General features: G+C 44.4%; 1 protein-coding gene across 14 annotated transcripts in view; it reads left to right on the top strand.

The window, feature by feature from the left end:
- The window catches only part of CRACR2A (calcium release activated channel regulator 2A), a 156,300-nt gene that overhangs the window by 102,515 nt on the left and 26,241 nt on the right, over nt 1-27,544 (top strand). For 13 of the 14 annotated variants that reach the window (XM_049882226.1, XM_049882227.1, XM_049882218.1 and 10 more), the window contains 6 exons: nt 153-248; nt 2,172-2,359; nt 12,218-12,289; nt 16,608-16,653; nt 20,123-20,229; nt 24,169-24,502. In XM_049882226.1, coding sequence (XP_049738183.1) covers nt 153-248; nt 2,172-2,359; nt 12,218-12,289; nt 16,608-16,653; nt 20,123-20,229; nt 24,169-24,502 — 843 coding nt within the window. Of the gene's footprint in view, nt 1-152; nt 249-2,171; nt 2,360-12,217; nt 12,290-16,607; nt 16,654-20,122; nt 20,230-24,168; nt 24,503-27,544 lie in introns of those variants that run through there. The other variant, XR_007517111.1, reaches the window with a different exon arrangement.

The raw sequence follows: 27,544 nt of genomic DNA, 5'->3' as shown, positions 1-27,544 counted from the left end.
AAAAGGACAGGCCCTGCCCCCAGGGCTCGTGTTTGGTGAGAGCTGTGCCTTTGGTCTCTGCAGGAAGGCTGTAGAGTAGGTTTAATGTGAGAAAAAAAAAATTCCAACCCAAGTGCATTTGGGCTTCACGTGTCCCTTTTCTGGCTTGGCAGGACACAGAGAGGTTCCAGACCCTCAGTCAGGAGCTGGAACAGCAGCTGTTATCTAAGGAGCAGGAACTGGAACAGCTCATCCAGAAGCAGAAAAGGGTATGTTTTTGTCAGTGTCCTCAGAGTACCTGGCTCATCATTCTCTCCTTCTCTCTGGCTCTTGCCTATTTTCCCTGCCATTCACTTACAGACCTGTTTTTTTTTTTTTTTAGTCCAAGGAGAACCATTTAGCTGTACAAAAGATAGCATTTAAAATCACTCATGACCCCAAGATAAAGCCTTTGATTCTCCAACAACGAGAGTTTAACTTGGAAAAATTGCCCAAAACTCCCCATGAGACATCTGCAGATGTTTTTATATAATTGTACCCAGGAGGCATCCAGAATGCTGAAGCTTTAATTGGTGTCCTGCATCCTGTAAAAGAAAGGAGAGAAATACTGCGGTACGAGGGACATTGTCTAGTCACTGATATTTTGGGGGAGGCTACAGACAAGTTTCTTCCCTCCAGGATGGTCATGGATCCCTCCAGTTGGAAGAGGATCTTAAAAGGTCAATTTGTCTGTCCTTTGCCTTCCCACACACCTGGATGAGGCTCCTTGGTCTCCTTTGTGGGTTTCCAAACCCTGCTGTTGGATGCAGACAGCAGTGCTTCTCTCTGATGTACCTGAGCCTCCAGGAGGCAGGTTGGGTGGTTCGTGGTGCAGGGCAATGCCCACTGTGGCTGGGAAGCCTGGCTGATGCCCCCAGGAAGATGGTTACCTGGGAAAGCCTCATGCTCAGAAGCCTTCTCTCCAAAGCAAGGGCTCATGGGGGTGAGGGGCCAGGACACCACTGGCCCCCATCTTGTTTTGTCTGGTGCTGGAAGGAATCCAGCCCTGGGCCGACCCAGACACATTGCTTCCCTTTGAATAGAGAGGACTGTTTTTAGGAACACATTAAAACATGCTTGAGGACATCCCATGCTAAGACTAGAGACTGTTCTACTTCTGCTGCTACTCAAGCTATGGATTTTGGGTTCTTTCCTTCCGCAGCGAGATGATTTGAACTCCAGGAACTGCCAGCTGCCTTCTCATTTCCCTTCCCAGTTGTACCTTGCTTCTCTTACTCCTTAATCTCCTTCTCACTATTATGCATTAAGTCCTTACCAATTAGATTTATCCCTCAAATGAATGATTGCCACTCTATTTAATTACTGCATGCTTGCCTTATTACACAGGAGCCTCTTGAGAATCACACAGAATTCCTTGTTGTTGCTTCCTTCTCCCCTTACTGGCTGCATTCATTAGACTAAATTTATTATGATATATTTGCCTTGGTTTGATTCTTCCTCTGGCGAGAGGATTGGAAGCTCTGAAAAGCATAATTGCCAGCAAAGAAAAGCTGAAGGTATCAAAATGCAGGACTTGTTTTAAGTCGCTTTAGGGATATGAGAAAGAGTATATGTTTTGTTTGACCTGTTTTAGTTCTTCCCTAAGAATTTCTGGGCTTTCTGGCTACCACTTGAAGCCTCTGTGGGCTAAAGGAATTGGACTTACTTAGCTGAGAGAAGAAAATGGAATAAATAAATTTACTGTCAATATTCAAAATTGAGAAGGATGGTTATATGAAGTATGCCACTCAACTCTTTTCCATCTCCACAAAGGCCCAAAGAAAAGAAATTGACTTAAAGGACGACAAGAGGGATTTAGGTTAGATCTCAAAAACCATTGTGACCTTGGGATGAGAGACAGAGATGGACAGTGAAGTTTCCTCTCCTGGTGGTCTTTATGCACGGTGCAGCTCACCCTGGACTGTTTAGTGGTCCTATGTAGAGATACTGGAGAGACAAGATGTGCTATGAAAGCTCCTTCCTGCTACAGAAGTTTCTATGTGAGAATTAAGGAACAGCATAAGGCTTGAGGGCAGTGAGGGGTAGCAGCGAGGGCCCCTGACCACCCAGTGGGAAAAGCAAGGTGAGGCCAGGCAGGCCAGCCTGATGGTGGAGGTTGCTCATCGTTCCCTTCTTCTCCCCTGTTCCCCCAGCTGGAAGGCCAGTGTATAGCCCTGCACAATGACAAGCATGAAACCAAAGCTGAGAATACCAAGCTGAAGCTCACTAACCAGGAGCTGGCCCAGGAGTTGGAGCGGACCTCCCGTGAGCTACAGGATGCTCAACAGCAGCTGGAAAGTCTCCACCAGGAGGCCTGCAAACTGCACCAGGAGAAGGAGATGTGAGTCTAGCTTTGGTACACCCCCACTGCTATCCTCCCACTATGTCCTCTGCTGTGGGCTGGTATCTCCCGTCACAGAGACCCTGGCTCCTGCCTGTGAAATGGGGATTTGGGCTGGCTCTCCAAGACCTCTCCTAATCCTCTTCTAGGATTCCTTTCTTCTGTTTTTCTAGAAGACTACTAAGCAGGCCAGTACTGTGTGAAGCATTGCATAGGACTGACATGAAAGATACAATCCCTGCCCTCTGAAAATTTATTATGTGATTAGGAAGACATGATTCAACCAACAAATACAAAGAGGTCTGTGAACAAATGCTGAGTTGAGCAGACAGACCATCCATAGCTGTCGTGGACTAGTAACATGGGCTAGAGAGAAGTAGGGAAGTCTTCTGAGATCTGCATGTGATTTGATGGAGCCTGTTATAGTGAATTGGAATCTTCACTCCAGCTCTGCCCCCTCCCTTTTTTTTTTTTTTCTTTTGTTGAATGTTCCTCTGATTAGACTGTATGGGCCCAGCTGGGAATAGCCCCATCTCTCAGGGCCTGGTGTGCCAGTGAGCTGCTTCTGGTGTCCAGCAATTGAGTTCAGCTTGCTAGGCAGAGGTAAACTGAGGAGGGATCAAGAGGTAGCTCTGTACCTTAAGCTACAGGAGTCACTGAGATCAGTCACTTGTCTTGGGAGTGTCAGGTTTTGAGAACAAACACACTCAGAGACCAGAGAGAGGAATCTCACTTGCATGTTTATTTGTCCATTCATTTATCCAGTTGCTTTTTATCATTTGACAAACATTTATTTCAGTCTACTCTGTGCCAAATACTGTGTTGGCCAATCGACATACGTTATTTCATTTGACCTTCACAACATCCCAATGTGGCAGGTGCCATTATTATCAGCTCCTATAAAAAATGGTGGCGTGGTGGGGGCATCTGACCTCCTCTAACTTCAGGAGGGGGTAAAGGGAGAATCAAGGTCAACAGCCCAAGGCTGATTCCTATGAAGCAGAGGTCATACATACCTTCTCTCTCCAGCCTTTTAACCAGTTCTCACACCAGCCATCCCTCCCACGGCACTCTCTACCTCTCTGCTAGATTCGATAATTCATTGCAGTGGACACGCAGAACTCACAGACAATACTCATGATTGTGAGGTTTATTAGGGAAGTAAGAGGTTACAATTTCAGGATCAGAAACAAGTCAGGATACAGTTCTTCAGTCAGGACAGCTTCTCAGCTGTGCGCACAGGCAGGCCTCTCCCTGGCCCTCGGCCTCTTGGCCCTAGGCCCCTCGGGCCTCTTGGGCCCCTTGAGCTGGCCCAAACTCTGCCCTACTCGGGTGAGTGTTATAAAGCTCTTCAGCTCTGCCAATAAGTGCCCGGAGGCACTCTGCCAGCAAGCCTCCTGGCCGAAGGCACTCAGCTCTCTCTCCCCCTGTGGTTTTCAAGCCTAGCTCCACTAAATGCCTGGAGACACCCCACTCCACCAGCAAGCCTCCTGCCTGAAGGCACTCAGCTGTCTTGCCAGGAAGCCCACCACACCGGTGTTACAGCTCTCTGCCTTCTGAGTCTAGGAGGTCCTTAGCACAGGGATCCCATGTCCAAAGGATGTGCTCCACTCCTAGTCTTCTTTCTTTGTGGTAGCAAGGTTCCCGCTTTCTGCCTCTGGGATGGCTCATTTTTAAGCCTAGCAAGATGGCAAAACTGACTAATCCCCTTGTTAGGGTTCCATACACCTTACTTGCATGGTCTAACTCTTACAAGGGTGCCATGTACCTTATGTGCATGGCAAGAAAGCGATCCATCACACTGCACTCCATTTTATGAGTAAGGAAACTGAGGTTCAGAGGTTTTAAGTAACTGTCCCAAGATACTAAGGGTTAGACCTATCTGGCTGACTTCCCCCAGAAAGTGCTTTTTCCTAATTTTTAAGTCAGTCTGCAGTGTATCCCCGTTTTTCTTGCTTTCTTTGTTGCCATTCTGTACTGTACCTTACTACCGTCTTTTTCTCATCAAAACAAAGATTTTTCTTGCTACAGTATAATCTTTTTTTTAAGCAATAACTTCCATTCTCTCCTCTCCCCAGCCCCTGGTAACCACTAATGTACTTATGTCTCTATGAATTTGCCTAGTTTATAGATACATGTATGTGAAATATATATATCTATAAACTAGGCAAATGCATATATATATGTGTACATATATATGTATATATATATGATATTGTGGTTTTGGTGAAGGTTTACACAGCAGTTTAGTTTCTTATTCAACAATTCTACACAGACTGTTCGGTGACATCAGTTAACATTTTTCACGATGTGTGAACATTCTCATTATTTCTGCTCTGGTTGTTCCATTTCCATTAATCCAGCTTCTCTGTTTGCTCACATTCTCATCTTTATTTTTTAAAGTAATTGTTGACCATTTGGTCTCATATAGATGATTTTTTAAAGGAGCACAGTACTCAGGGTGATACTCTTTATTTTATGAGCCAATCTGTTATCTAGCTAAAAGGTGACCCCAGGGGTCTGTTTCCGTTCAAGGTTTGAAGCACATCTTAGGGCAAAAGTCTTAGGAAATCCTCCAGGCTTAACCAATCAGTAAGTCTGGATTTTTTCAGAATTTGAGGTTCTATTCCACATTCTTCTCCCGTTCTATCAGAATCCTTCTATTGTGGCCCTGATCAGAATGGTTGGTAGTGGTAGACGAGTATCATCTAGTTCTTCTGGTCTCAGGTTAGTTAAGGCCTTGGTTCATGTAGACCATTAGTCCTGTGGAATAGTTTCTTCTTTGAGTCTTTGGTTTCCTTCTTTCTCTTTTGTTCTGGAAGAGTAGAGACCAAGACTTATATCTTAGATGGCCACTCACAAATTTTTTTTTTAATTTTACTTTGTTGTTGTTTTTAAGAATATACACAGCAAAACGTACACCAACTCAACATACGCCAACATATATCAACTCAGTTTCTACATATACAATTCAGTGACACTGATTACGTTCTTCGAGTTGTACAGCCATTCTCACCCTCTTTTTCTGAGTTGAGAGAGTAACATAAACTCTCTGCCCCATAAGTTTCCTGTCTAATCTTTTGGGTTGCTGTTGTCAGTTTGATTCCATATAGATGGATCTTAAAAGAGCACAGTGCTCAAGGCAGACATTCTTTACTAGTTAAGATAAACTATTATTTGGTTGGAAACCCTGGTGGCTTCGTGGTTAGGACCTATGGCTGCTAACCAAAAGGTCAGTAGTTTGAATCTACCAGGCGCTCTTTGGAAACCCTATGGGGCAGTTCTACTCTGTCCTATAGGGTCACTATGAGTCAGAATGGACTTGACGGCAATGGGTTTGTTTTTTTATTTTTTTTTTGTTGTTTGGTTTGAAAAAGACTTCTTTGAAAGTTTGCTTTGAAGAAGATTTCAAGGGATATTTTTGGTTTAAGGTTTAAAGATTATCTCGGCAATATTTTCAGTATTATTTCACTCAGCATAATGTTTTCAAGGTTCATCCATGTTGTAACATGTATCAGGACTTATTTCTTTCTATGGTTGAGTAATATTCCACTGCATGGAATATTTCATTTATCCATTCATCCGTTGGTAGACTCTTGGGTTATTTACATCTTTTGGCGATTGTGAATAATGCTGCAATGAACATTGGTGTGCAAGTATCTATTTGAGTCTCTGCTTTCAAGTCTCTTGGGTATATACCTAGGAGTGGCATTGCTTAAGTTTTTGAGGAACCACCAAACTTTTCCACAGTGTCCGTAGCATTTTATGTTCCCACCAGCAAAACCCTGTGGGGGCAGTTCTACTCTCTCCTATAAGGTTGCTGTGAGTTGGAATCGATTCAACAGCAATGGGTTGGTTTTTTTTGAGCAATGCATGAGGATTCCAATTTCTCCACATTCTCACCAGCTCTTGAAATTTTCCTTTAAAAAAAAAAATAGCCCTTCTTGTGGGTATAAAGTGGTATCTGATTGTGTTTTTGATTTGTATTTCTCTAGTGACTAATGATGTTGAGCATTTTTCATGTGCTTGTTTGTATATCTCATTTGGGGAAATGTCTATTAAAGCTCTTTGCTGATTATTTTTAATTGAGTTGTTTGTCTTTTTGTTGTTGACTTCTAGGAGTTCTTTATATATTCTGGATATTAAACCCTTATTCCATATATGTTTTCCCAATATTGTTTCCCATCCTCCAGACAATATTTATACAAGAGTAGAACTGGCCGTCATTCACTCATTCATTCACTCATGCATGCTGTATTCATTCACTCATTCTTCAAAAGGTAGTTGGGTGCCCAACTCTGCTAGGTATCAGGGAATGTCTGCTTTCAGGGGAAAGGCAGTATTACTTGCCAGTGCTCAGTGCTTTATGTATGTTAAGTCCCCTTGTTCAAGAGTGAAAGCGCTTACTCTGTTTAACTTCTGGCAGAGTCTTGGTCCATAGGCCTAAGTCAAAAACTGTTCTGCCAGTCTGACTCATGTGTGGCGCCCTGTACTGTTTGGGATTCATCATCTAGGGTGGAGGGAGATAGTGAGTTTGGATTTGAAATTTTACCCTATTAGTTATCTCCAGTTTAAAAAAAAAAAAAGACTTTCAAGTAGCTGACTTAAAATAAAACCAAACCAAGCCCCTCCATTCTAATTCTTGGATGACCAGAGTGGAAGGACAGTGTATTTCATTATAAAGGAGCAAAATCAGTTCCTCCTCATTGAGTGCAGGTCAACAAGGCACAGGCATTTAACTTTACCAACAGAATTAAAGATTCAGGCTCTTAAAATTCAGTCAACTTCTAAAAGCAACAAACGTTTGAAGGCACAAACATTAGAACAGCAAATGGAAATAAACACCCAATGCTGGAGTATCAAATTATAGCATGAGGATTAAAATTTGTCTGAAGTCTTATCTTAACCAGTTAGAGGCAAACTCTCTAGAGGCTAGGAATTGAGAAGAGGGAAGGAATGCTAGGAGGAGTAGAGCAATATGATTCCAGAACCTTCACAACTTCTTTATAAGAAGTTTGCAGAATCTCGTTGTTATTGTATGCTGTTGAGTCAATTCTGACTCATAGCGACCCTATAGGACAGAGTAGAACTGCCCCACGGGGTTTCCAAGGAGCAGCTGGTGGATCCAAACTGCTGATCTTTTGGCTAGCAGTCTTAAGCAGCCAGAAAGACTGCTGGAATCCAAGAGAGCGTGTCCTGTCCCAGGAGCCAGGAAAGAAGTGCTAAGTTTGTACCCTGTAGAATAGAATCGCAGACAAGCAGTACTGAGAGGACCTCAAGGCTCTAATCTAACTCCTTCATTTTATAAATGAAGAAACTGAGGCTCAGAGAGGTGTAGTGACTGACCCGAAGCCACACAGCTAGTTAGCACCTGAACCCAGAACAGAACCTCTTCCCTGACATTTCTGTGCTTCCTCCCACGATATCTTGCTGCCGATGCTGCAGTGGAGCAGTGGGAAGGGAGAGGGTGGATTCAGAGGTGAACAGACTGAGTCACTTACCAGCTAGAAGTATGGATGGACAAAAACAATGCTCCTGTTCTCCCAAGATGGTCAGAGAAGGAGAGCTAGATTTTAAAATGAGGTAAAGAAAGAACTATCAAGCCAGGGGAGAAAATCTAAAGATGAAGTTCACCTGAAATGCAGCACCTCTCTATTTTTTTAAATTAACTTTTATTTTGAATCAGTAGTTTACAATATTCAAAAGGTACAAAGGTTACATGCTCAAAAAGAGGTCTTCCTTCCCCCATAAACCCAGGTCCCCACCAGTCTAGGGGCCACCAGTCAGTTTCTTGTGGCTCCTTCCAGAGATATTCTGTATATATGCAAGCATACATAGATACATGCACGCAGTATTTTATTTTGTTTTTACAAAACAGTAGCACCCTAGGCACACTGTTCTGCATTTGCCTTCAGTTTTTCACTTAACAATGTGTGTTGGATGGTGTCCATACCTGAACTCTGTCCTAAAAACAAAAGCAGTTCTCTGAAGGCAACTATGTATCGCTCGCCAATTACGCCTCCCAAAGTTGGCAGATTCTTTTCTTCTTAGTTCACAGACTACCTAGTTATAGACTTTTAAATTCTCTAGGTTAGAAAGACTTTAAAGGTCATTTGGTCAAATATCCAAGTGCCATTTTTTTAAAATTGACCGTTTTTTAGCGCAGTTTTAGGTTTACAGAAAAATGTGCAGAAAGTACAGGGTTCCCATTGCCTCCCTCCCTCCTGCTGTGCAGTTTCCCCCATGACGAACATCTTGCATTAGTGTGGTATGTTTGTTACAACTGAAAAACCAATATTGATACATTATTATCAGCCAAAATCCATGGTTTACATTAGGGCTCACTCTTTGTATTGTACAGTTCCCTGGGTTTTGACAAATACATCATGTCGTGTGTCTCCCATTACAGTATCATACAGAATAATTTCACTGCCCTAAAAATGCCCTGTGTTTCACCCACTCATCCCTCCTCTACTCCTAAACCCTTGACAACTATTGATCTTTTCACTGTTTCTGTAGTTTTGTCTTTTCCAAAATGTCATATGGTTGAAATCCTACAATATTCAGACCGGCTCCTTTCACTCGGCAGTATGCATTTAAGGTTCCTCCATGTCTTTTCGTGGCTTGATAGCTCATTTCTTTTTATAAGTGAATAATACTCCCTCATGGCTGTGAACGGTCACTATGAGTTGGAATCGACTCGATGGCAGGGGGTTTGGTTTTTGGTTTGGTGGCTGTGAACACCTTGGAATACCCTGGAACACCTGGAACACCTTGTTATTTAGGAATTGGCTACTCAGTGAAACACTCTGTGAGAACTCAGACCTTTGGTCTCCAGTGTGTGGTTTTCTACAGCAGAGGAAAAGCTGTCTGCTCCCAGCTGCCCCTGGAAGCAGACCCAGGGCTGGGTCAGGGGAAACACAAAGCTGGGCATAGGCAATCTTCAGCTTCCACAGTGCAGAGTGAGGAGACAGGCAGCTCCGCTCACATAGTGCTAATCAGAGGAGAGTCCTAGACAGGGGTTTGGGGACCCAGTTTGAATAATGGGAAATGCATTGTTTTCCCTCAACTTAAAATTAAATATAATTGGTCATAAAACGTTAGGAATTTGCAGTTCTGCAGGAGCCAAAGAAGTTTTGTTGCTTAATCAGGATTGTCTGAGGTGAACTTAGAATTTGATTTTTCTGTTATTGTCATAAATTGACTTTATAATTACTCTGCAAAGGGAACAACAACAAAAAAAACAACGCACAGATACTTCTTAAGGAAGCAGGTTCTTACAAGCTCATCGGGAGAGTCCTGCAGACCTAGGGTGCTGGTGCTGTTTTTACCAGCTCTGTAATGGTGCTATTGGGGTGGCAGAGGGGTGACTGTCCTCACCTGGCCCAGTGTGTGTGCAATCCAAACAGGCCCAATAGCCCACAGTAAGTGACACATTTTTCAGGCTGTGAGATGCTCCTTACACTACCAGCCATGCTGTGGTTTGCAAATGTGGAACTCTGGACCCTTTGCAGTAAGCATACGGAGTGATTTTAAAAATTTCTAAACCATGGTGCAGAACTCAGAGGGAAGGATCTAGGAAGAATTGTAAAATTAAGCAAAGTTTGTTTTCCAGTGTCACCCAATTCCTGCTTTATCTCTTTCCTTTCTTCCCTGTGTGGTGCTGAATACCTCCCTGTCATGGATTGAATTGTGTCCCCCAAAATGTATGTGTCAACTTGGTTAGGCCATGATTCCCAGTATTGTGTGGTTGTCCTCCATTTTGTGATTGTAATTTTATGTTGAGAGGATTAGGGTCCGATTGTAGCACCGCCCTTACTTAGGTCACCTCCCTGATCCAAGGTAAAGGGAGTTTCCCTGGTGTGTAGCCTACACCACCTTTTATCTCTCAAGAGATAAAAGGAAAGGGAAGCAACCAGAGAGTTGGAGACCTCATACCACCAAGAAAGCAGCACCAGGAGCAGAGCACATCCTTTGGACCCGGGGTCCCTGCTCCTGAAAGCTCCTCGACCATGGAAAGATTGAGGACAAGGGCCTTCCTCCAGGGCCGAAAAAGAGAGAAAGCTTTCCCCTGGAGCCCATCCCCCAAATTTGGATTTGTTACCTAATAAATTGTGAGAAAATAAATTTCTCTTTGTTAAAGCCATCCACTTGTGGTATTTCTGTTATGGTAGCACTAGATAACGAAGACATTCCCCATCTGTTATGGATTGGATTGTGCCCCCCAAAATATATGTGTCAACTTGGTTAGGCTATGATTCCCGGTATTATGTAATTGTCCACCATTTCATCATCTGATGTAATTTTCCTATGTGTTGTTAATCCTACCTCTATGATGTTAATGAGGCAGGATTAGAGGCAGTTATGTTAATGAGGCAGGACTCAATCTACAAGATTAGATTGTATCTTAAGTCAATCTCTTTTGAGATATAAAAGAGAGAAACAAGCAGAAAGACAGGAGGACATAATGCCACCAAGAATGAAGAACCAGGAGAAGAGTAAATCCTTTGTGCTGAGAAGCTTCCAGACCAGGGGAAGATTGATGACAAGGACCTTCCCGGGAGCCAACAAGGAGAGAAAGCCTTCCCCTGGGGCGTGCACCCTGAATTCGGACATCTAGCCCCCTAGACTGTGACAGAATAAACTTCTCTTTGTTAAAGCCATCCACTTATGGTATTTCTGTTATAGCAGCTCTAGATAACTAAGATACCATCTTACTCCTTCTGTCCTTTCTGTCTTGCCTTCCTTCTTTCATTCTTCCCCCTTCTCTTCTTTACCCCCTCTTTCATTCTTTCTTTCTTCCTGCAACTATTTGTTCACCACACCCCCACGCCAGGCACAGTGTTGAAGATACAGATGTAAGCAGACCAGACACAGCCCCCGCCTCCCAAGCTAAGCTGCCCTCTAGTCAGCCAGTAATGTCCTCTCAGCTTCTCTCCCCTTCCTCAAAACTCCTGATATGATTGACATGTTCAGACTGTGATCTTAATGAGTAAGTGTAATTGATACATGAAGCCTCTGCATTATAGCCGGAGACAAGACATCCTAAGTCAAAGAAATGAATGTCCAACAGTGAAAATTCCAGATATCTGGGAAGAGATTGGCAACCCTGGTGGTGTAGTGGTTAAGTGCTACGGCTGCTAACCAAAGGGTTAGTAGTTCAAATACACCACGCGCTTCCTGGAAGCTCTATGGGGCAGTTCTACTCTGTCCTATAGGGTCGCTATGAGTCAGAATCGACTCGACAGCAGTGGGTTTGGGAAGAGATTGGGAACTTTCAGGGGGAGATAGGGAAGAGGAAAACGATTCTGGCAAAGCTCTTGAAAACAAATTAAATCAGCATCTGGGGAAAAAATATAAGTTCTGCTCATACCCCCTAAGATCAGGCTGGAGAAGAATATTGATTCCAACTCACCTGAAGTCTGAATTGGGCGGAATCATTTGGAGCCTGGGGCAACAGTGCAGTTATAGTCTAGCAGTGCTCCTGGGTGGCAGCGTCAAGGAGACTTGGGATGAGGAGAATTTGGGAGTAGGAGGTCTAGAGATCCCTGGCTTGGTCGTGGATTGTCTCTGTGATCTTGGGAGAGCTATCGAACCTCTTGGATTATCAATGTCTATGAAATGGGAGAATTTCCCATTCTAAACAGAGGGTCTGTGAGGGTTAACTGAGATGATGGATATGCATACCTGCACGTAGTAGGTGTTCTCTAGAGGGTAGCCATTATTCTCTAAGTCCCTCTACGCCCAGCGAAGGGCAGATGACTGGGGCGTCTGACTTAGCACAGCACAGCCTTATATCCTGGTAGCTCCCCTTCCCAGGACTGCCACTCACCACTGCTGTGTTTGCCTCCTCTGCAGGGAAGTGTACCGCGTGACAGAGAGTCTGCAGCGGGAGAAGTCAGGGCTCCTGAAACAGCTGGATTTCCTGAGGTGCGTCATTCTACACTGGATGTGGTATGACAGTGAGTCCCAGATGCCTCAGGTTGAAGGGGCCAATCTGAGGGTGTCTCCATCTTCCCTACCACATACTGGAAAGAACTTCAAAGAGGGCACCCTCATTCCCCAATGCCTAACATGCTGTGTGGACAACTGAGAACCGTGCGTGGTGCTACAGTTGTTACTTTTATGCAACATCCACCTCCCTCTCCACTTTATACCTCTTTGTAGTAGACTCGGCCCCATTCGTCCTTGTGTCCTCTCACAGTGCCTTGTGTGGCACTTGCCCAAGGAGAGTAGGGGAACTAAATTTATGGAGTGTCAACTCTATGCCAGACATATTTATTATATTTTTCATTGACATAGGAATTAATGGGTTAGGAAATTGATATTAGAGAAATTAAGTAATTTACCAAAAGTGACACAGGTACTCACTGGTGGAGCCAGAATTCAGGTCCATTTTTGGCTGATTCCTTTTACTCTGCCACATTCTCTTAATGTTTGTTGAATGAGTAAATGAATCACAAACAGAGCACCAAGAAAGGAGGTTCTTCCACCTTCTAAAACTCACTGTATTACGTTCAAAGCTTATTGATCTGAAATGAGCCCAAAACAAACAAACGAGCCCACGTGGGGAAAGATGGAGTTTCCAGTGTTACCTAGGAGGTTTCTAAGTGACTGCACCTACTGCCTCCTCAACACCGTTTAGGTGATGGTGACGAAGCAGAAGGACTTCGAGTTCTGATTTTTAAAGAGCCAGTAGTTTTGAATCACCTCCCAGGTTTGTTAATGAAGTTGTATCTTTTTTTTTTTTTTTTGGAAAGCAAACTAAGGTCACTGTGTCTGGCATCTATCATGCTACTAAATTTAAATGCTTCAAACTGAATGCATTTCAGATTGACTGCACTCAATACATGGTTCCAGCAAGCCTCCAAAGGCAGGGATTTGGAAGGGGGATCTTAGGTGGCCAAGTTTTAATTCGTTTGAGAGAAAATCTTAATTCTTAGGCAGACTTTTGTGAAAGGAAGAGGATAAGATGTACAAGGGCAGGTTTTTGTTTTGTTTTTTTGTTTCTTGTTCTAAGGTACTTAGAAAAAATAAAAGGGTAGATTCAAAGCAAACGAGCAGGGCAGAATGATAGCCCTCCACACATACTTATGGGCCTTTTCAGTGGAAGCCAGAATTCAGGCAGGATCACACACCCGCAGCCTTCCTGGGTGCACATGGTTACCAGGCTTAACCTGGTAAAAGCCGAGATATGAAAGGGAAGGCCCCCAAGGCCTGAGGGGCTGAGAGGGCAGCAGGAATGTTGGGGAGGATGACAGTGGAATCAGGACAGTGGCTGAGATGTGACAATGATGAGGAGGGACTGCACTGGGGCAAATGTAAGCAATCTCGGGGCACTCAGTCAGGAACATGGGTTTTGGAACTGAATCTGGTTCAAGACCCACCACTGGCCCCTATTAGCTTGTGTGACTTTGGGCGATTGACTCACCCAGTTCCAGTCTTAGTTTCCCCTTGCCTAGCTTGCAGGCTTCTTTGAGAATTAGATGGTGGTGCAATGGTTAGGTGCCCTCGGCTGCTAACCAAAGGTGACTCTGCAGGAGAAAAGACGTGGCGATCTGCTTCTGTAAAGATACAGCCTAGGAAACCCTATGGCACAGTTGTACTCTGTCATATTAGGGTTGCTATGAGTCGCAGTCAACTTGACGGCACACAACAACAGCAGCATGTGAATAAAAGCAGGCACATTCAGAGAGTACAGCATCTCTTTAAATACTGGAGATTCTGCACGGAGATGGCTGGCTGCACAACGCAGGAAACAGCACAGCACACTCCCCATAAGGGGTGCCTTCCCAGGTCTCCCAAGGCCTCACTCAGGTGCAAGGCTGTTAATGTTACTGCCTGTACAGAGACACGGTCCTTCTGGCATGAGAAGCTCACTTTGCCCTTCTCAGGGTTTTTTTTTTTTAATATCCTCCTTGTCCTCCCTGCCTTGTTCTGAAGACCCTGGCTATGTGCCCACCTGCTCACCAGGTGCAGGTAACTAGCACAAAGCAACCCTAGCACATTCCTATGTGTTTTCTGTAAGACTAGGATATTGGAGATCAGCTGCCAAAGGAATCCCTTAGGACTAGGCCTCAGTCTGGCCTAAATGTATTCCTATACTGCCCAAAAAACACTCTGCAGAGTGCCTAGCCCATGGTGAGAACCCAGTAAACGGTTACATTGTAATGATTAGGGCTGGACCACTGCTGTGCCTTTCCTTCCCTTTCAAACTGCTGATTTCTTCAGAGACCACTGGCCAGAAGACTCATTGACTCCCAAAACTGGAAAGGACCTTTGAAGTAATTTGACCCACCCTCTCAACTTCTTGGAAACCCTGGTGGCTTAGTGGCTAAGAGCTACAGCTGTTGACCAAAAGGTTGGGAGTTCAAATCCACCAGGCACTCCTTGGAAACTGTATGGGGCAGTTCTACCTTGCCTTATCGGGTCACTATGAGTCGGAATCGACTTGAAGGCAATGGATTTGTTTTGTTTTTTCTCACCTTCTTGCTTTAGTAGATGAAATTCCCAATCATTAGCTTTAAGTGCACTCTGTGGTCACAATATAACCTGAGTCCACTCACTTCCCCACTAAATTATTTCATTAAACCTCCAACACCTCACTCCTAGGCTCCTATTTCACCATCACAGGAGAACCCCCACACACACACCTCCCCACCCCCAGCCTATCTGTAGCCACACCTCTGCCTCCCCCTTTCTTATGGTGGATGAACTGCCCATACTCCTTGGAAAGCCTACCCGCATCCCAAACTTGTGCTGTAGAATTGGATCCCATCCCCTCTTGCTTCCTCAAGGACATTATTCCAGCATTTGTTCTCTCTCTCCATCATCAGTTTTCTCCCTTTAGAGAGACCTACAATACAGCATTTCTTATCTAATATCTCTCATTTCCCCTTCTAGCTACTTTCCATTTATTTAATCCCTAAACAACAAAACTTCTCAAACGAGTTGTTTATGCTCACTGTCCCCATTTCCTTTCCTCATGCTCTCAACCCTTCGATCAGGCTTTCTCCACCACTGTCCCGCTGAAACAGCTCTTGTCCAGGTCACCAGTGACCTCTACGTTGCTAACAATATTGGTCACGTCTCAGGGCCCACCTGTCTATTCTCAGCAGAGCAACCAAAGGGATCTTTTAAAAACCTGAGGCGGATCATGACACCCCCCTGCCAAGCCCCCCAATGGCTTCATATCTCATTTAGAGGAAAAATCAAAGTTCTTCCAGTGGCCCACAAGGCTGTGAATGGCCAGGTCCCACCCCTCCCCTCATTTCCTACCAGCCTTCCTTTGAGTACTCTACCGCCCTCCTTTCTGTCTCTCACACACACAAGACTCATTCCAACTCAAGGCTTTGCCCTTGTTGTTTCTTCTGCCTGGAGTGCTCTTCCCCCAAAACCTACATAGCTCCTCTCTCCTCCTCCAAGCAGGCTCAGATGCTGCCTTATCAGTGAGGCCTTCTCTGACTAAACCAGTTGCCACGGTTTTGACTCCAACTCGTGGTGACCCCATGTGTGTCAGAGTAGAACTATGCTCCGTGAGGTTTTCAGTAGCTGATTTTTTGGGAAGTAGTTCACCAGGCCTTTCTTCCAAAGTTCTTTTGGGTGGACTCAAACCTTCAACTTTTCTAACCACTGTATTTAAAATCTCACTCCATTCTCTGTCACATCTTATCCCCAAGGTCCTGCTTCATTTTTCTCAGTAGCAATTATCCCCTTCTCTAAAGCACAAATGCCCTGAGGATAGGAACTTTTTGTTTTGTTCCCTGGTGTAACCCTGATACCTAGAACATTGTCTGACACAGATGGGTGCTCAGGAGATATTTGTTGAGTAAATGCATGAATGAATGCATGCATGCATGAATGGTTCAGATAGACAGTAACTCATTTGGGAATGTGATAACAAGTTCACAGGTGGAACTAGAGCTCCCCATATCCTGGATGAGGCTCTCTAGTGGTAAGAATGGGCAGTGCAGGATCCTGCAGTATCCTGAAGGACCTTGGTGTCACAAGGCCATTTTGTCAATCCACCCCCCCCCCCCCGCCCCCGGCCTCTCAGCTGATTCACAAACTACCCTCTGCCATTAACCACAATTGCCAAGGAAAGAGATTCCATGGACTTCCTGGGTCTTCTGCACCAGGCCTTCCCTGGGACCCACCTGACCAGCCAGCGAGCTGCTGTTGGATTAGTCAACAGCCAACTGCAGAAGCAAGTTTCCTATTTGGATTGATTTCCCTTTATTGTCCACAGAGAAAGGAACAAGCACCTCCGGGATGAACGGGACATATGTTTTCAGGTAATTGGCACTGCTTCCTTCCCCAGGGGAAGACAAGGACTGTGGACAGCCAGAGCCCATGCTGGGACTGACCCAAGGATGTCCTAAGATTTGGGTTCTGGTTGATCCTTTCTGTGTGGGCAGGATGACAGCAGAAGGTTTTTTGAGAACAATGCAAATGCAAAGTGGCCTCCTGGGTCACAGTGCATTGATTTCCCGTTGAAGTAATGCATTTTTCTCTTGACATAACATGAAGGAGATGTTTGGGACGGTCACACATTTCCTCGATGTGGAAATGATAGATAATCGTTCTTTCCATGAGATGGTGCAGTTGAAATGTCATTCTCACTTTTAAACCAAAATGCTCACAGACTTTTTTTCTTTCTTCATTTAAATTTTCATCTCTTAATGAAAATTTTTGCATTTTTTATGCTATCATAAAACAAATTTAAAATGTATATTAATAAAAATATAAACCTATATGTATAGTCCATAATTTACATAGTTGATTTAAGGTACAATTTTTTTTTTCACCCTCTGGGGATCTTTACCCATCCACACCTAAACATCATGCTTATATATTTTCCCAAATAGCACAAAATCCTATGTTTATTTAAAATATTTATTTAAAGGTCTTCACTTTGGGATATATTAAGTAAAATCTCGGCGTCCAGGTTCCCCTACACCGTCAGTAGCTTTCAACAGTAGTTGTTGGACGCTCTAAGAGGAAGAAAAAATGGGGGCAAGATTGACGGATGAGACTTCCTAATTATCAGAATTTTCACACCAGGAATTGTATGTATGTCCTTGGGAAAGTCATTAGCCTCCTTGGACTATAAGCACCCAACCGCCCTATGAGTAAAGGGAATAGCTGCTCTTTTTCCTACAGTAGAGGGATTTTTGAGAAAACTCATGGAAAGAGGAGAGTGATGTGCACTGGACCCTTAGCTGAACAGTGGCCTCAATGTGATCAGCATGAAGCAGTTAGTTTGCCCCAAATTAGGTCCAGCCTGGCTTGTAACTACAGATCTCCGAGGGACCTTGTTATACCATTTCTTTTCTATCCCTGACTACCAGGAAACATTTCTGCCACCCACCTGTGTGTGCTATTAGAGCAAGGCTTAAGCCTACACATGTTTGTTTGGTGATGATAATGGTTATAATTGTTTTAGAAGTAACACTGAGTATATTTAAAAACTTCCAACCAAATGTCACCCTAATCCCTGACCTTCCCTCCCTTCACCTGCCAAATTCATTTTGCTCTGAAGGGGGAATGGAATTAAGAACCCTAGGGGGGAATAGAAGAAAGAGTGATAAAATCATGTTCATGCTGAATAATAATTAAAGATTAATTTGGAATCATTATAGCCATACCTTCAGGGGCCCTGGGAGCACTGCAACTCCTCCTTCTCTCATTAAGGATCACTAGGAATCGTGGAGACGGCTTATTAATGAGAGATTCTTCCTGTGATCTTACTCCCCCTCAGCTCCTGGAAGACATCTGTCAGGGAACACTGGCAAAGGGTTGTAAGCCCCCACTCCACCCAGATCCTCTCTTACAGATGTTTGAGCAATTAATTTACACTGGGCTTCCTTCCACAAAAGATCTGAAATACCTTCAGCTAGCTTAGTTACTGTGGACAGGGCACTGGGTTAATGGAGCCTCTGAGATGGACCCTTTCTCATTATATCTGAGGCTTTGGAAATAATGGGGAATTGGAGCCATGCAGAGGAGTGTGATTCAAAGATGCAGAGAAGTCTTTCATGCCCATAAATATTTTCCTTTGCATTCAACACGTATCTCATATTTGTCTTCTTGCAAGTTATCAGTACTGTTGTGAAGGGTAATGTAGTGGACCCCAGGCACTAAATGGTGCCTGCATTCATTTGATTAGATTATTAGAGAGAGATGGAGGAATTCTGGTGGAGAGTGATGGCAAAAGGAAAGAGTAGGGAACGCTAACAGGTGGGCCAGAACACTACTTGCCTACTTCAGAAATTTGGTTGTTGTTGTTGTTAGGTGCCATTGAGTTGATTCTGACTCATAGCAAACCTAGGCACAACAGAATGAAACACTGCCCAGTCCTGTGCCATCCTCATAATCGTTGTTATGCTTGAGCCCATTGTTGTAGCCACTGTGTCAATCCATCTCATTGAGGGTCTTCCTCTTTTTCACGGACCCTCTACTTTACCAAGCATAATGTCCTTCCCCAGGGACTGATCCCTCCTGATAATATGTCCAGAGTACGTGAGACCTAGTCTCGCCATCCTTGCTTCTAAGGAGTATTCTGGTCATACTTCCTCCAAGACAGATTTGTTCGTTCTTTTGGCAGTTCATGGTATATTCAATATTCTTCGCCAACACCATAATTTAAAAGCGTCAATTCTTCTTTGGTCTTCCTTATTCATTGTCCAGCTTTCGCATGCATATGAGGTGATTGAAAACATCATGGTTTGGGTCAGGCACACCTTAGTCCTCAAGATGACGTCTTTGCTTTTTAACACTTTAAAGGAGATCTCTTGCAGCCAGTTTGCCCAGTGCAGTGCATCTTTTGATTTCTTGACTACTGCTTCCATGGGTGTTATTTGTGGATCCAAGTAAAATGAAATCGTTGACAACCTCAGTCTTTTCTCCATTTATTGTGATGTTGCTTATTGGTCCAGTTGTGAGGATTTTGTTTTCTCTATGTTGAGGTGCAATCCGTACTGAAGACTGTGGCTTTTGTTCTTCATCAGTAAGTGCTTCAAGTCCTCTTCACTTTCAGCAAGGAAGGTTGTATCATCATGTGCAAAACGCAGGTTGTTAATGAGTCTTCCTCCAATCCTGGTTCCCCGTTCTTCTTCATATAGTCTAGCTTCTCAGACTATTTGCTCAGCATAACGATTGAATAGATATGGTGAAAGGATACAACCCTGATGCACACATTTCTTCACTTTAAACCATGCAGTGTTCCCTTGTTCTGTTCGAACGACTGCCTCTTGATCTACGTACAGGTTCCTCATGAGCACAATTAAGTGTTCCAGAATTCCTACTCTTTGAATGTTATCCATAATTTGTTATGATCCACACAGTCAAATGCCTTAGCATAGTCAATAAAACACAGGCAAACATCTTTCTGGTAGTCTAAGCTTTCAGCCAGGATCCATCTGACATCAGCAATGATATCTCTAGTTCCACACCCTCTTCTGAATCCAGCCTGAATTTCTGGCAGTTCCCTGTTGATATACTGCTGCAGCCACTTTTGAATGATCTTCATCAAAATTTTGCTTGCATATGATATTAGTGATATTGTTCGATAATTTCCACATTCAATTGGATCTCCTTTCTTGGGAATAGGCATAAATATGAATCTCGTCCAGTCGGTTGGCCAGGTAGCTGTCTTCCTGATTTGTTTAGAGTTTGTTTTATCAAATGGGAAAGTTGAGTCCTGCTCAAATATTGGGGGCAACTCAGCAGGCATGTATCTGACGGTATTTTGTGTTTCTACAGAAAGATAAGGCAGCCAAGGCAAACATAGCTGCTTCCACGGCAAGCTGGAAACAGAGATCTGGTTCTGTGATCGGCAAATATGTGGATGGCAGAGGGATTCTTAGAAGGTAAGATATCATCCCTTTGTTCACCTGTTCATTCCTCTCACACTCATTGTGAGCCTACTCTGGGCCCGTGCTGGGTGCTGATTGGCCCCTAGAGACCTGCTCCTCAGTGGAAAAGCCTGGGGTCAGGGGCAAGCCCTCTCCTTGTACCTTGAAGGGCATGTCCTCCCTGTTCTGACATGCAGATGGGAGGGAGACTATGCAGAGCAAACTCCTAAGACAGGCCATTGTCTTTGCAGCCACCCAACCCTGGGGTGTGCTGGCAAAGAGAGACTGAAGAGGTCCTGCAGATTAGTAGGGGAAAGAGAGAGAGGAGAAGAGGGTCAATGGAGAGAGGAAGATGGAGGTGTGGCTGGACTATACTCTGTTGTATGTTGAGCAGAACAGAATGCTGTCTGCTGCACTTGGGTCTTCAGGGACATGACTGTATTGGCTATGAAGATTAGTTAAAGTATCGTATGGAATCTCCAATAGTTGAACTCCTTTTACAGACAGGAATAAAGCCTGTGCTTGACCGATTGTTGCAATGATTCATATCTAATTAACTCAAGAATAACATGTTTTGTTGTTTTTGGACATGCCATGGTTGAGTTTGAGTCTCCAGAGGGCTGGCTCATTGCTCATTGAATAAGACAAGCTGGTCCCCTGCCCCTCTTCCTTTTGGCATGTGCTGCATCCACAGAGATGGGCACAGAGAGGTAGCGCAGCCGGACCCCCGCGTACCAACCTGGGAAGAAAGTGCATAAACTTGTTCACCTAGGTGACCCTGAGGACCGCAAGCATGAAATAAACAGCTATGACAAGGAAAGCAGAGGGGACCCTTGGGATGGCAGTCAGCTCCTCAGTCAAGTCTTTGGACCAGAGCGTCATGGATTCCTTTTCTAAAAAGCTGACCAAACCAAAAACCAAACCCATTGCCACTGAGTCAATTCTGACTCATAGTGACCCTATGGGACAGAGTAGAACTGCCCCGTAGGGTTTCCAAGGAGCGCCTGGTGGATTCAAACTGCCAACCTTTTGGTTAGCAGCCGTATCACTTAACCACTACACCACCAGGATTTCCAATAGCTGACCAGCGAGCTACAATTTGTATCTCACATTTTGTAAAGTGAGCCAAATTTTTGCAATAATAGGTGGCCTGTTCATTCCTCAGAACTGAATACATTGATTGATTGACTCATTCATTCATTCAACAAGTATTTATTGATTACTTACTCTGTACTAGACATTCTTTTGAGTTTTCTGAAGTTTCCAAAGATGAATTAGCCATGAGTTCTGCCATCAATATCCGTTATCAAATGCTCATTTGATAAATATTTGTTGAGTGCCTACTATGTGTGGGGTACTGTGTTATGGGCTGAATATTCAGTGGTGAGTAAAATAGACCCCATCCCTGCCTTCAGGGAGCTTATAGTTGAGTGGAGGAAACAGATAGCAATCAAATAAGCAACATATTTTGAATCCTGAATTCTAATACAGAGTTTGGCAGAGGTGGCTGCTAACTCTATTGCTGGCAGACTGCATTTGGTGGCAAAACCAAGAAATAATCTTAATCATACTAAAATGAAGGTTTCACACATATCAATTGCACTTGAAAATTTCCCAAATAAAAGGTTTTTTTCCAAGAAATGCTTCTTTTTAGGGCCCACTTAAGTGGACATTTCTTTTTGGTGGCAAGGCCTTTGAAAAAACATGCTGTGTGTGTGTGCGTGTACACGAGCCCATACAAACACGCCCTCTTGTATGTGTGAGCAGCGTGAAAGTGGATGGAATACCAATTGTGTTCTAAAGTAGATAAGCAGCTAATAGGCTCATTAGGACATACAGGAAGTTTGTTGGGAATTAGACAGTAAGCATCTATTAAAAACTGTGAGTTTGTAAGTAAATGTTAAGGTGCTTGAATCACTACAAAGCCTTTAGTTTATATCAGAGGCCCAAAGTAATTCACCGTTTTTTGTAAGCAAGCACTATATATACCTTCCTTTCTCTTTTGAAGTTGAAGTTATCTTCAGGGCTGTGATATATACATTTTCTTCTTCCTTCCTGCTGTTGGTTCTTGTTGTTGTTGTTGTTAACTGCCGTGGAGTTGATTCCAACTCATAGTGACCTCATGGGACAGAGTAGAACTGCCCAGTAGGGTCTTCTTGGCTATAACCTTTACAGAAGATATTGTCAGATCTTTCTCCCACAGGGTGGCTGGAGGGGTTCAAACCACCAACCTTTTGGTTAGCAGCCGAGGACTTAACCATTGCACCACCAGGGCTCTTTTGTTGGTCCTTAGGACTAATAAATATTATAAGCCAGGAGGCAAAATAAAGGAAACTTCTCTGCTTTCTTTCTCCTTTGGCCCTATCACCTCGCTACTCATCCCAATTCTGTTTTTTTTTTTTTTTTTTTTCCTACTCCTTATGGGGTTGTTGTTGTTGGTTGGTTTTTGTTTTTCTATTTTAGGCTAAATGTCCTCCCTTTCAAACTTCTATCCATCCCCTTTAAAATAATAAACCAAAAACTTGTTGCCGCCGGGTCAATTCTAACTCATAGCAACCCTATAGAATAGAGTAGAACTGCCCCATAGGCTTTCCAAGGCTGTAAATCTTTATGAAAGTAGACTGTCAAATCTTTCTCCCACAGAACATCTGATGGCTTCCAACTGCTGACCTTTTGGTTAGCAGCCTATCACCCAAGCACTGTGCCACCAGGGCGCCTTCTTTAAAATAATACTTAGCTGTAATTGTTCACAGTACCGTGGTGGGACAGTGGTTTAAGACCTTGGCTGCTAACCCACTAGTCGATCCAGGGGAGAAGGATGTGGGTGTCTGCTTCCATAAAGATATACAGCCTTGGAAATCCTATCGGGCAGTTCTGCTCTGTCTTAGAGAGTTGTTTTGAGTTGAAATCAACTCGTCGGCAATGAGTTTTTTTAATTGTTCATAAAGCACTGAGGGGAACTCCCTTGCTAGGAAGGACCTGTGAGGTCTTTCCTGTCAAAACGTTTTGGAAATACAGCCTGTGCATTGATGCTACCTCAAGTTGCCCAATTCCCTTCACCTCCCACTGTTTCTCCTTGCCCTTGATGCTCAGATGCTTCTGGAAACAAGTACGCACATAGGCCTCTGTGGCCAGTTACTCCTGACTGTGACTTCCAGGGACACTGAACGAGAAAGAGAGGCAGGTGGAAGTCCCCTGCCTGGCTTCCTCCCAACCCAAACCCCAGCCTCAAGTGGGCAACTGCCTCTGAGCCAGTGGACGTCTGCCTGGTTGAGGGGAGGGACCTCTTCTCAGAGCAGCAGAATCCCTACATTGCCAAGGGCTGCTTTGGGAACACGTTTGTTTCTTATGCATTGTCTTATATGTGAAATAGGCAGAGCAGACAGCCCATATTTTATGGGTGAGAAAACTGAGGCTCAGAGAGATGAGGTGTCATACCTAAAGGCACATAGAACTAGTAAGTACTGGTGTTGGGACCAGAGCCAAGGCCACCTGATTACACAGGGTACTTTATATCCAGATCTGTTATATTCCTTTCTTCATACCCTGTACTTCTCCTTCTTAGCACCTCTCACAACTTATAAAATTATATTTCTTGGTGTCATTATTGCTCTAGTCTGCTACTAGTCCAAGCTCTGCATGAGGGCAGAGCCTGTGTCTGTTCATGCCTGTGTCTTTAGTGTAGTACCCGGTAGTGATCATCATCATCACCGTCTTCATCTTCATCATCATCACCATCATCAGGCACTTAATAAAAATGTGTTGAATGAATGAGCTGAAGACTGCCTGTTTTTATTTTGTTTTGTTTTCCCATTTCTGGAGCTCTCTTCTCCTAAGGTGTGGTACTGTTGAGTTTTCTGTTTGTCAGAAAAGCCATCAGGCAGTCCTCCAGCTTCCATATTGATACAGTTGATGACAGGCTCTGCCTCTTCTTTCTTTCCCACCCCAAAATAGCCCATCAGAGGAGGAGGAAGATGTGTTTGGTATCCCGAGGAGGAGGAGCTCCCTGGGCCTGAGTGGATATCCCCTCACAGAAGGGGAGCCAGGAACCGGGGAGCCAGGGGCTGGGGGTCTACCCCCCCGGAGACTCCGCAGAATCATCTCCATTGAAGAAGACCCCCTGCCCCAGCTCCTGGATGGCAGCTTTGAGCAGCCACTGAGCAGATGCCCAGAAGAGGAGGAGGTCTCCAACCAGGAGGGGAAAGGACAAATCCAGCAGACCCCACCCTTGGAACTCACTGCCTCGTCTTCCCGAGGACAGCCTGTTGGAAAAGAAGCCCTGCCTAAGGTAGTACACATCACCTTATGACCTGTGTCTTGTATCTGAGCCCAAAAGCCCGAAAGGCAGCTCAGGAAGTCAGATGTAGCTGGTCTTGTGATTACCATATTCATGTCCTTCAAATATCGTCTTCCACTGCTTAACTGAGCACCATGGGCTCCTGATAAATCCCCCTTATACCTCTGTTGTTGGCCCCATTCCCTGCCCTATGCTCTTCTTCTGATTCATATTCAAAAGTATTTATTAAGCGCCTACTTATGCTAGACCCCTACTAGGCTCTCAGTGTAAAATGTCACATACCTTTAAAATGGCACTTCTCTTCCTTTGTTTAATTCCTCTCAACAGGGCCAATCCCTGCTGTAGAAATTTTGCACACCATCGTTTTTTCCTCAGTTCTTTCTTAATCAGCTAATGCAAAAGATCACCCTTTCCTTTCCATGTGGCCCTGCCTGCTCCTTCCTTTGGTGTGACCCTGCACTCCCATGCCCTTCCTGGATCCCCACCAGGGAGAAAGAAGACCACATGAGAGACCTTCCTCTAGTCGCCGGTAATGATATTCCCCCTGTGTTTGTGACCCAGGCCTCAGAATAGGCCCCTCAAGCCCTCCATCCTGCAGTGGACCTAAATCAGCTTTGAACATGCCCATGGCAGTATGAATGAGGCTCCCTGCACAGGGGACAGCCTTTTAGAATTGAGCCCTTGCCAACTTGAACATTTCAAAATGGTAACATGTGTGCCTGGAAGCCTTCCTGGCCTCTACACCATAACTTCTTGGCATAAATTGTCATTCATGGGCCTGGATTAGTTCTTGCTCCACACACAACTCCTTTGAAGTCCCCTAGCACAAGGGGAGAATGGAGAACCGGGTGGCACCAACATGGTAGGACCCCTCCCTCCTACCCGCTCCTTCCACATCCCCTTCAGCACATAGGCCTACACTTGCCTGCAGTGGCACAAAAGTCATCTTAAATTCCCTAGGATAGCACCCAAAATTGTGAAAGAAGTGTCAAGAGGTCAGTAGGAGACTTAGGGGTGAAGAAAAAAGTCTAAGCATCCATGTCTGCCATAGCAGGTTATCCTCACAGTTGTCCGATGAGGCATGTCGGAAATGTGTTCTCCTCTTTGAGAGATGGGCAAGTGGAGGCCCAGAGAGGAGAGGCTTTGCCCAAGTCCCACAGTGACCTAGCACCCAGCCCTTCTCACTGTGTGCTCTCTCTACATGCTGCCATTTTTCTGGGAATGGAAGCTGTAGCAGAGAGGATATACGATTTACTGGAAGCCATATAACAGCTTCAAAAGAGGCTCAGTTCTGAGGAGACTAAGAGGCATGCCTTCCGTACAAGGCTGGTGGGGCATAAATTGGTAGTTGTTTGATAATATGAATCAAGAACTTAAAAACACATCCTTTTTAACCAACATTTCCACTTTGAGCAGTCCTTCCTAAGGAAATAACCAAAATCAGACAAAGATTTAGCCCACAAATTTAAGTGTTATTTGTAATAGCAAAGAGTTGGGAAAAAACGTCCAAAAATGAGGAAAGGTAAATTATGGTATATTCATTCAATGAAATATTATACAGCTGTTAAAAATCACATTTTCGAAAGAATTTAGTGACTCAGAGAACTATTCAATAGCCATTATTCAAAAAACTTAACAATATTTGAAGCAGAATAAAATTATATATAACATCTAAAATCTCTCTAAGCAAAACGTATATATGTGGTGTATATATATATATATATATATATCCCAAAACCAAAACCCATATACATACACTTATTTATCTATATAGAAAAAAGGCTGGAAGAAAACACATCAAAATATGAATAGTGGCCATTTCCGGGTAATAGGGTAGATTATAAATAATAATCATTTTCCTGTGCTTCCTAATTTAAAAAATTAGCATATACTACTTTTATGTATTTTAAAACTTATTAAAGAGAGTGGAGGGAGGGAGGGAGTGTGAGGACCTGGTCTCCTGACTTGCCAGCCGAGAGCTCTGTCCAGAGCCCAGGTGTCTTGCTGCTGCGCGGCAGGGGGACTGTTCCTGACAGGGGACAGCAAGCAGGTTCAGTGCAGGAGTGTGACTAGGAGCTTGCTGCTCCTTTGTGGTGAGTTCCATGCTGAAGTTGAACCACCAATGTGTTTATCATTTTTGCCTGCAAAAAAAGTGCCATGGATCCAAGGGGATACTAGTCTGAGGGTCAGGCAGCACCTTTGCAGCCAGGACTAACCTGTCCCTTGCTGGGTTTCACATCCGCCACCCCATACCTGTGTCTGGGGATAGATAGATTGGGGCACTAAGCTTTAGTCTCAAATGTCAATTAGAAGTGCCAGGCGAGAGACCGGCAGAGTTGGTGCCCTTGGCATTGCATGGATAAAGAGAATGAGGCAGAGGGCATGGTTTTTGAGTGTGCATTTTGTTGTTGTTGTTTTAGGTTTAAATTCCTATAGTTGACCTTGAGTTCCCTCTTAAGTACTGCATGGAATTGATTTCTCCCCAAAAGGCTGTTGTTAATGGCTTTTCTCTGAAACTCAAGCACTGCTAATATCAGCTGCCCCTCCATTATAGTATTTGCTCAGTGAGAGCAGCTAATTCCCCCAAATCCACTTTTGAGTAGATGTGAGAGGGCCTCCTCATTTGTCCAGACAGCACTAGGCTATGCCTGAGGGCAGGATGAGGGTGAGCAAGCAGAAAGGACCCTGTGGTGGAAGGCAGGCTCCTTACTCTGCCTCTTCCTTCCTGTGTGTCCTAGAGCCAGCCCCTTACCTTTCTGGGCCTTAGTGTCTGAGACTCTCCAGCCCCACCCCCACCCCACTCCACCCCTATCCCCCCCACGCCCTCCTCCCCTACCCCCTGCGGAGGAGAAGGAGCAGCAGTGAGTGAGCCTGGCATCATGGGATTTCCCAACTGACCTAGTGGACACTGTCTTGCCTTAGTTACCCAAGGAGGGTGGGTACAGGTGAGATGAGACAGGGGCAGTGTGCAGGGAGGCAAGACATCCTCCATTCAACCCAGGCTTGCGCTGATGGGGCAGGAATAAGAGGGCC

The sequence above is a fragment of the Elephas maximus genome, chromosome 4 (genome assembly GCF_024166365.1).
Source record: "Elephas maximus indicus isolate mEleMax1 chromosome 4, mEleMax1 primary haplotype, whole genome shotgun sequence".
Lineage (NCBI taxonomy): Eukaryota > Metazoa > Chordata > Mammalia > Proboscidea > Elephantidae > Elephas > Elephas maximus.
The sequence above is the reverse complement of the archived record's forward strand: the minus strand, read 5'-3'. Positions and strand labels throughout refer to the sequence as shown.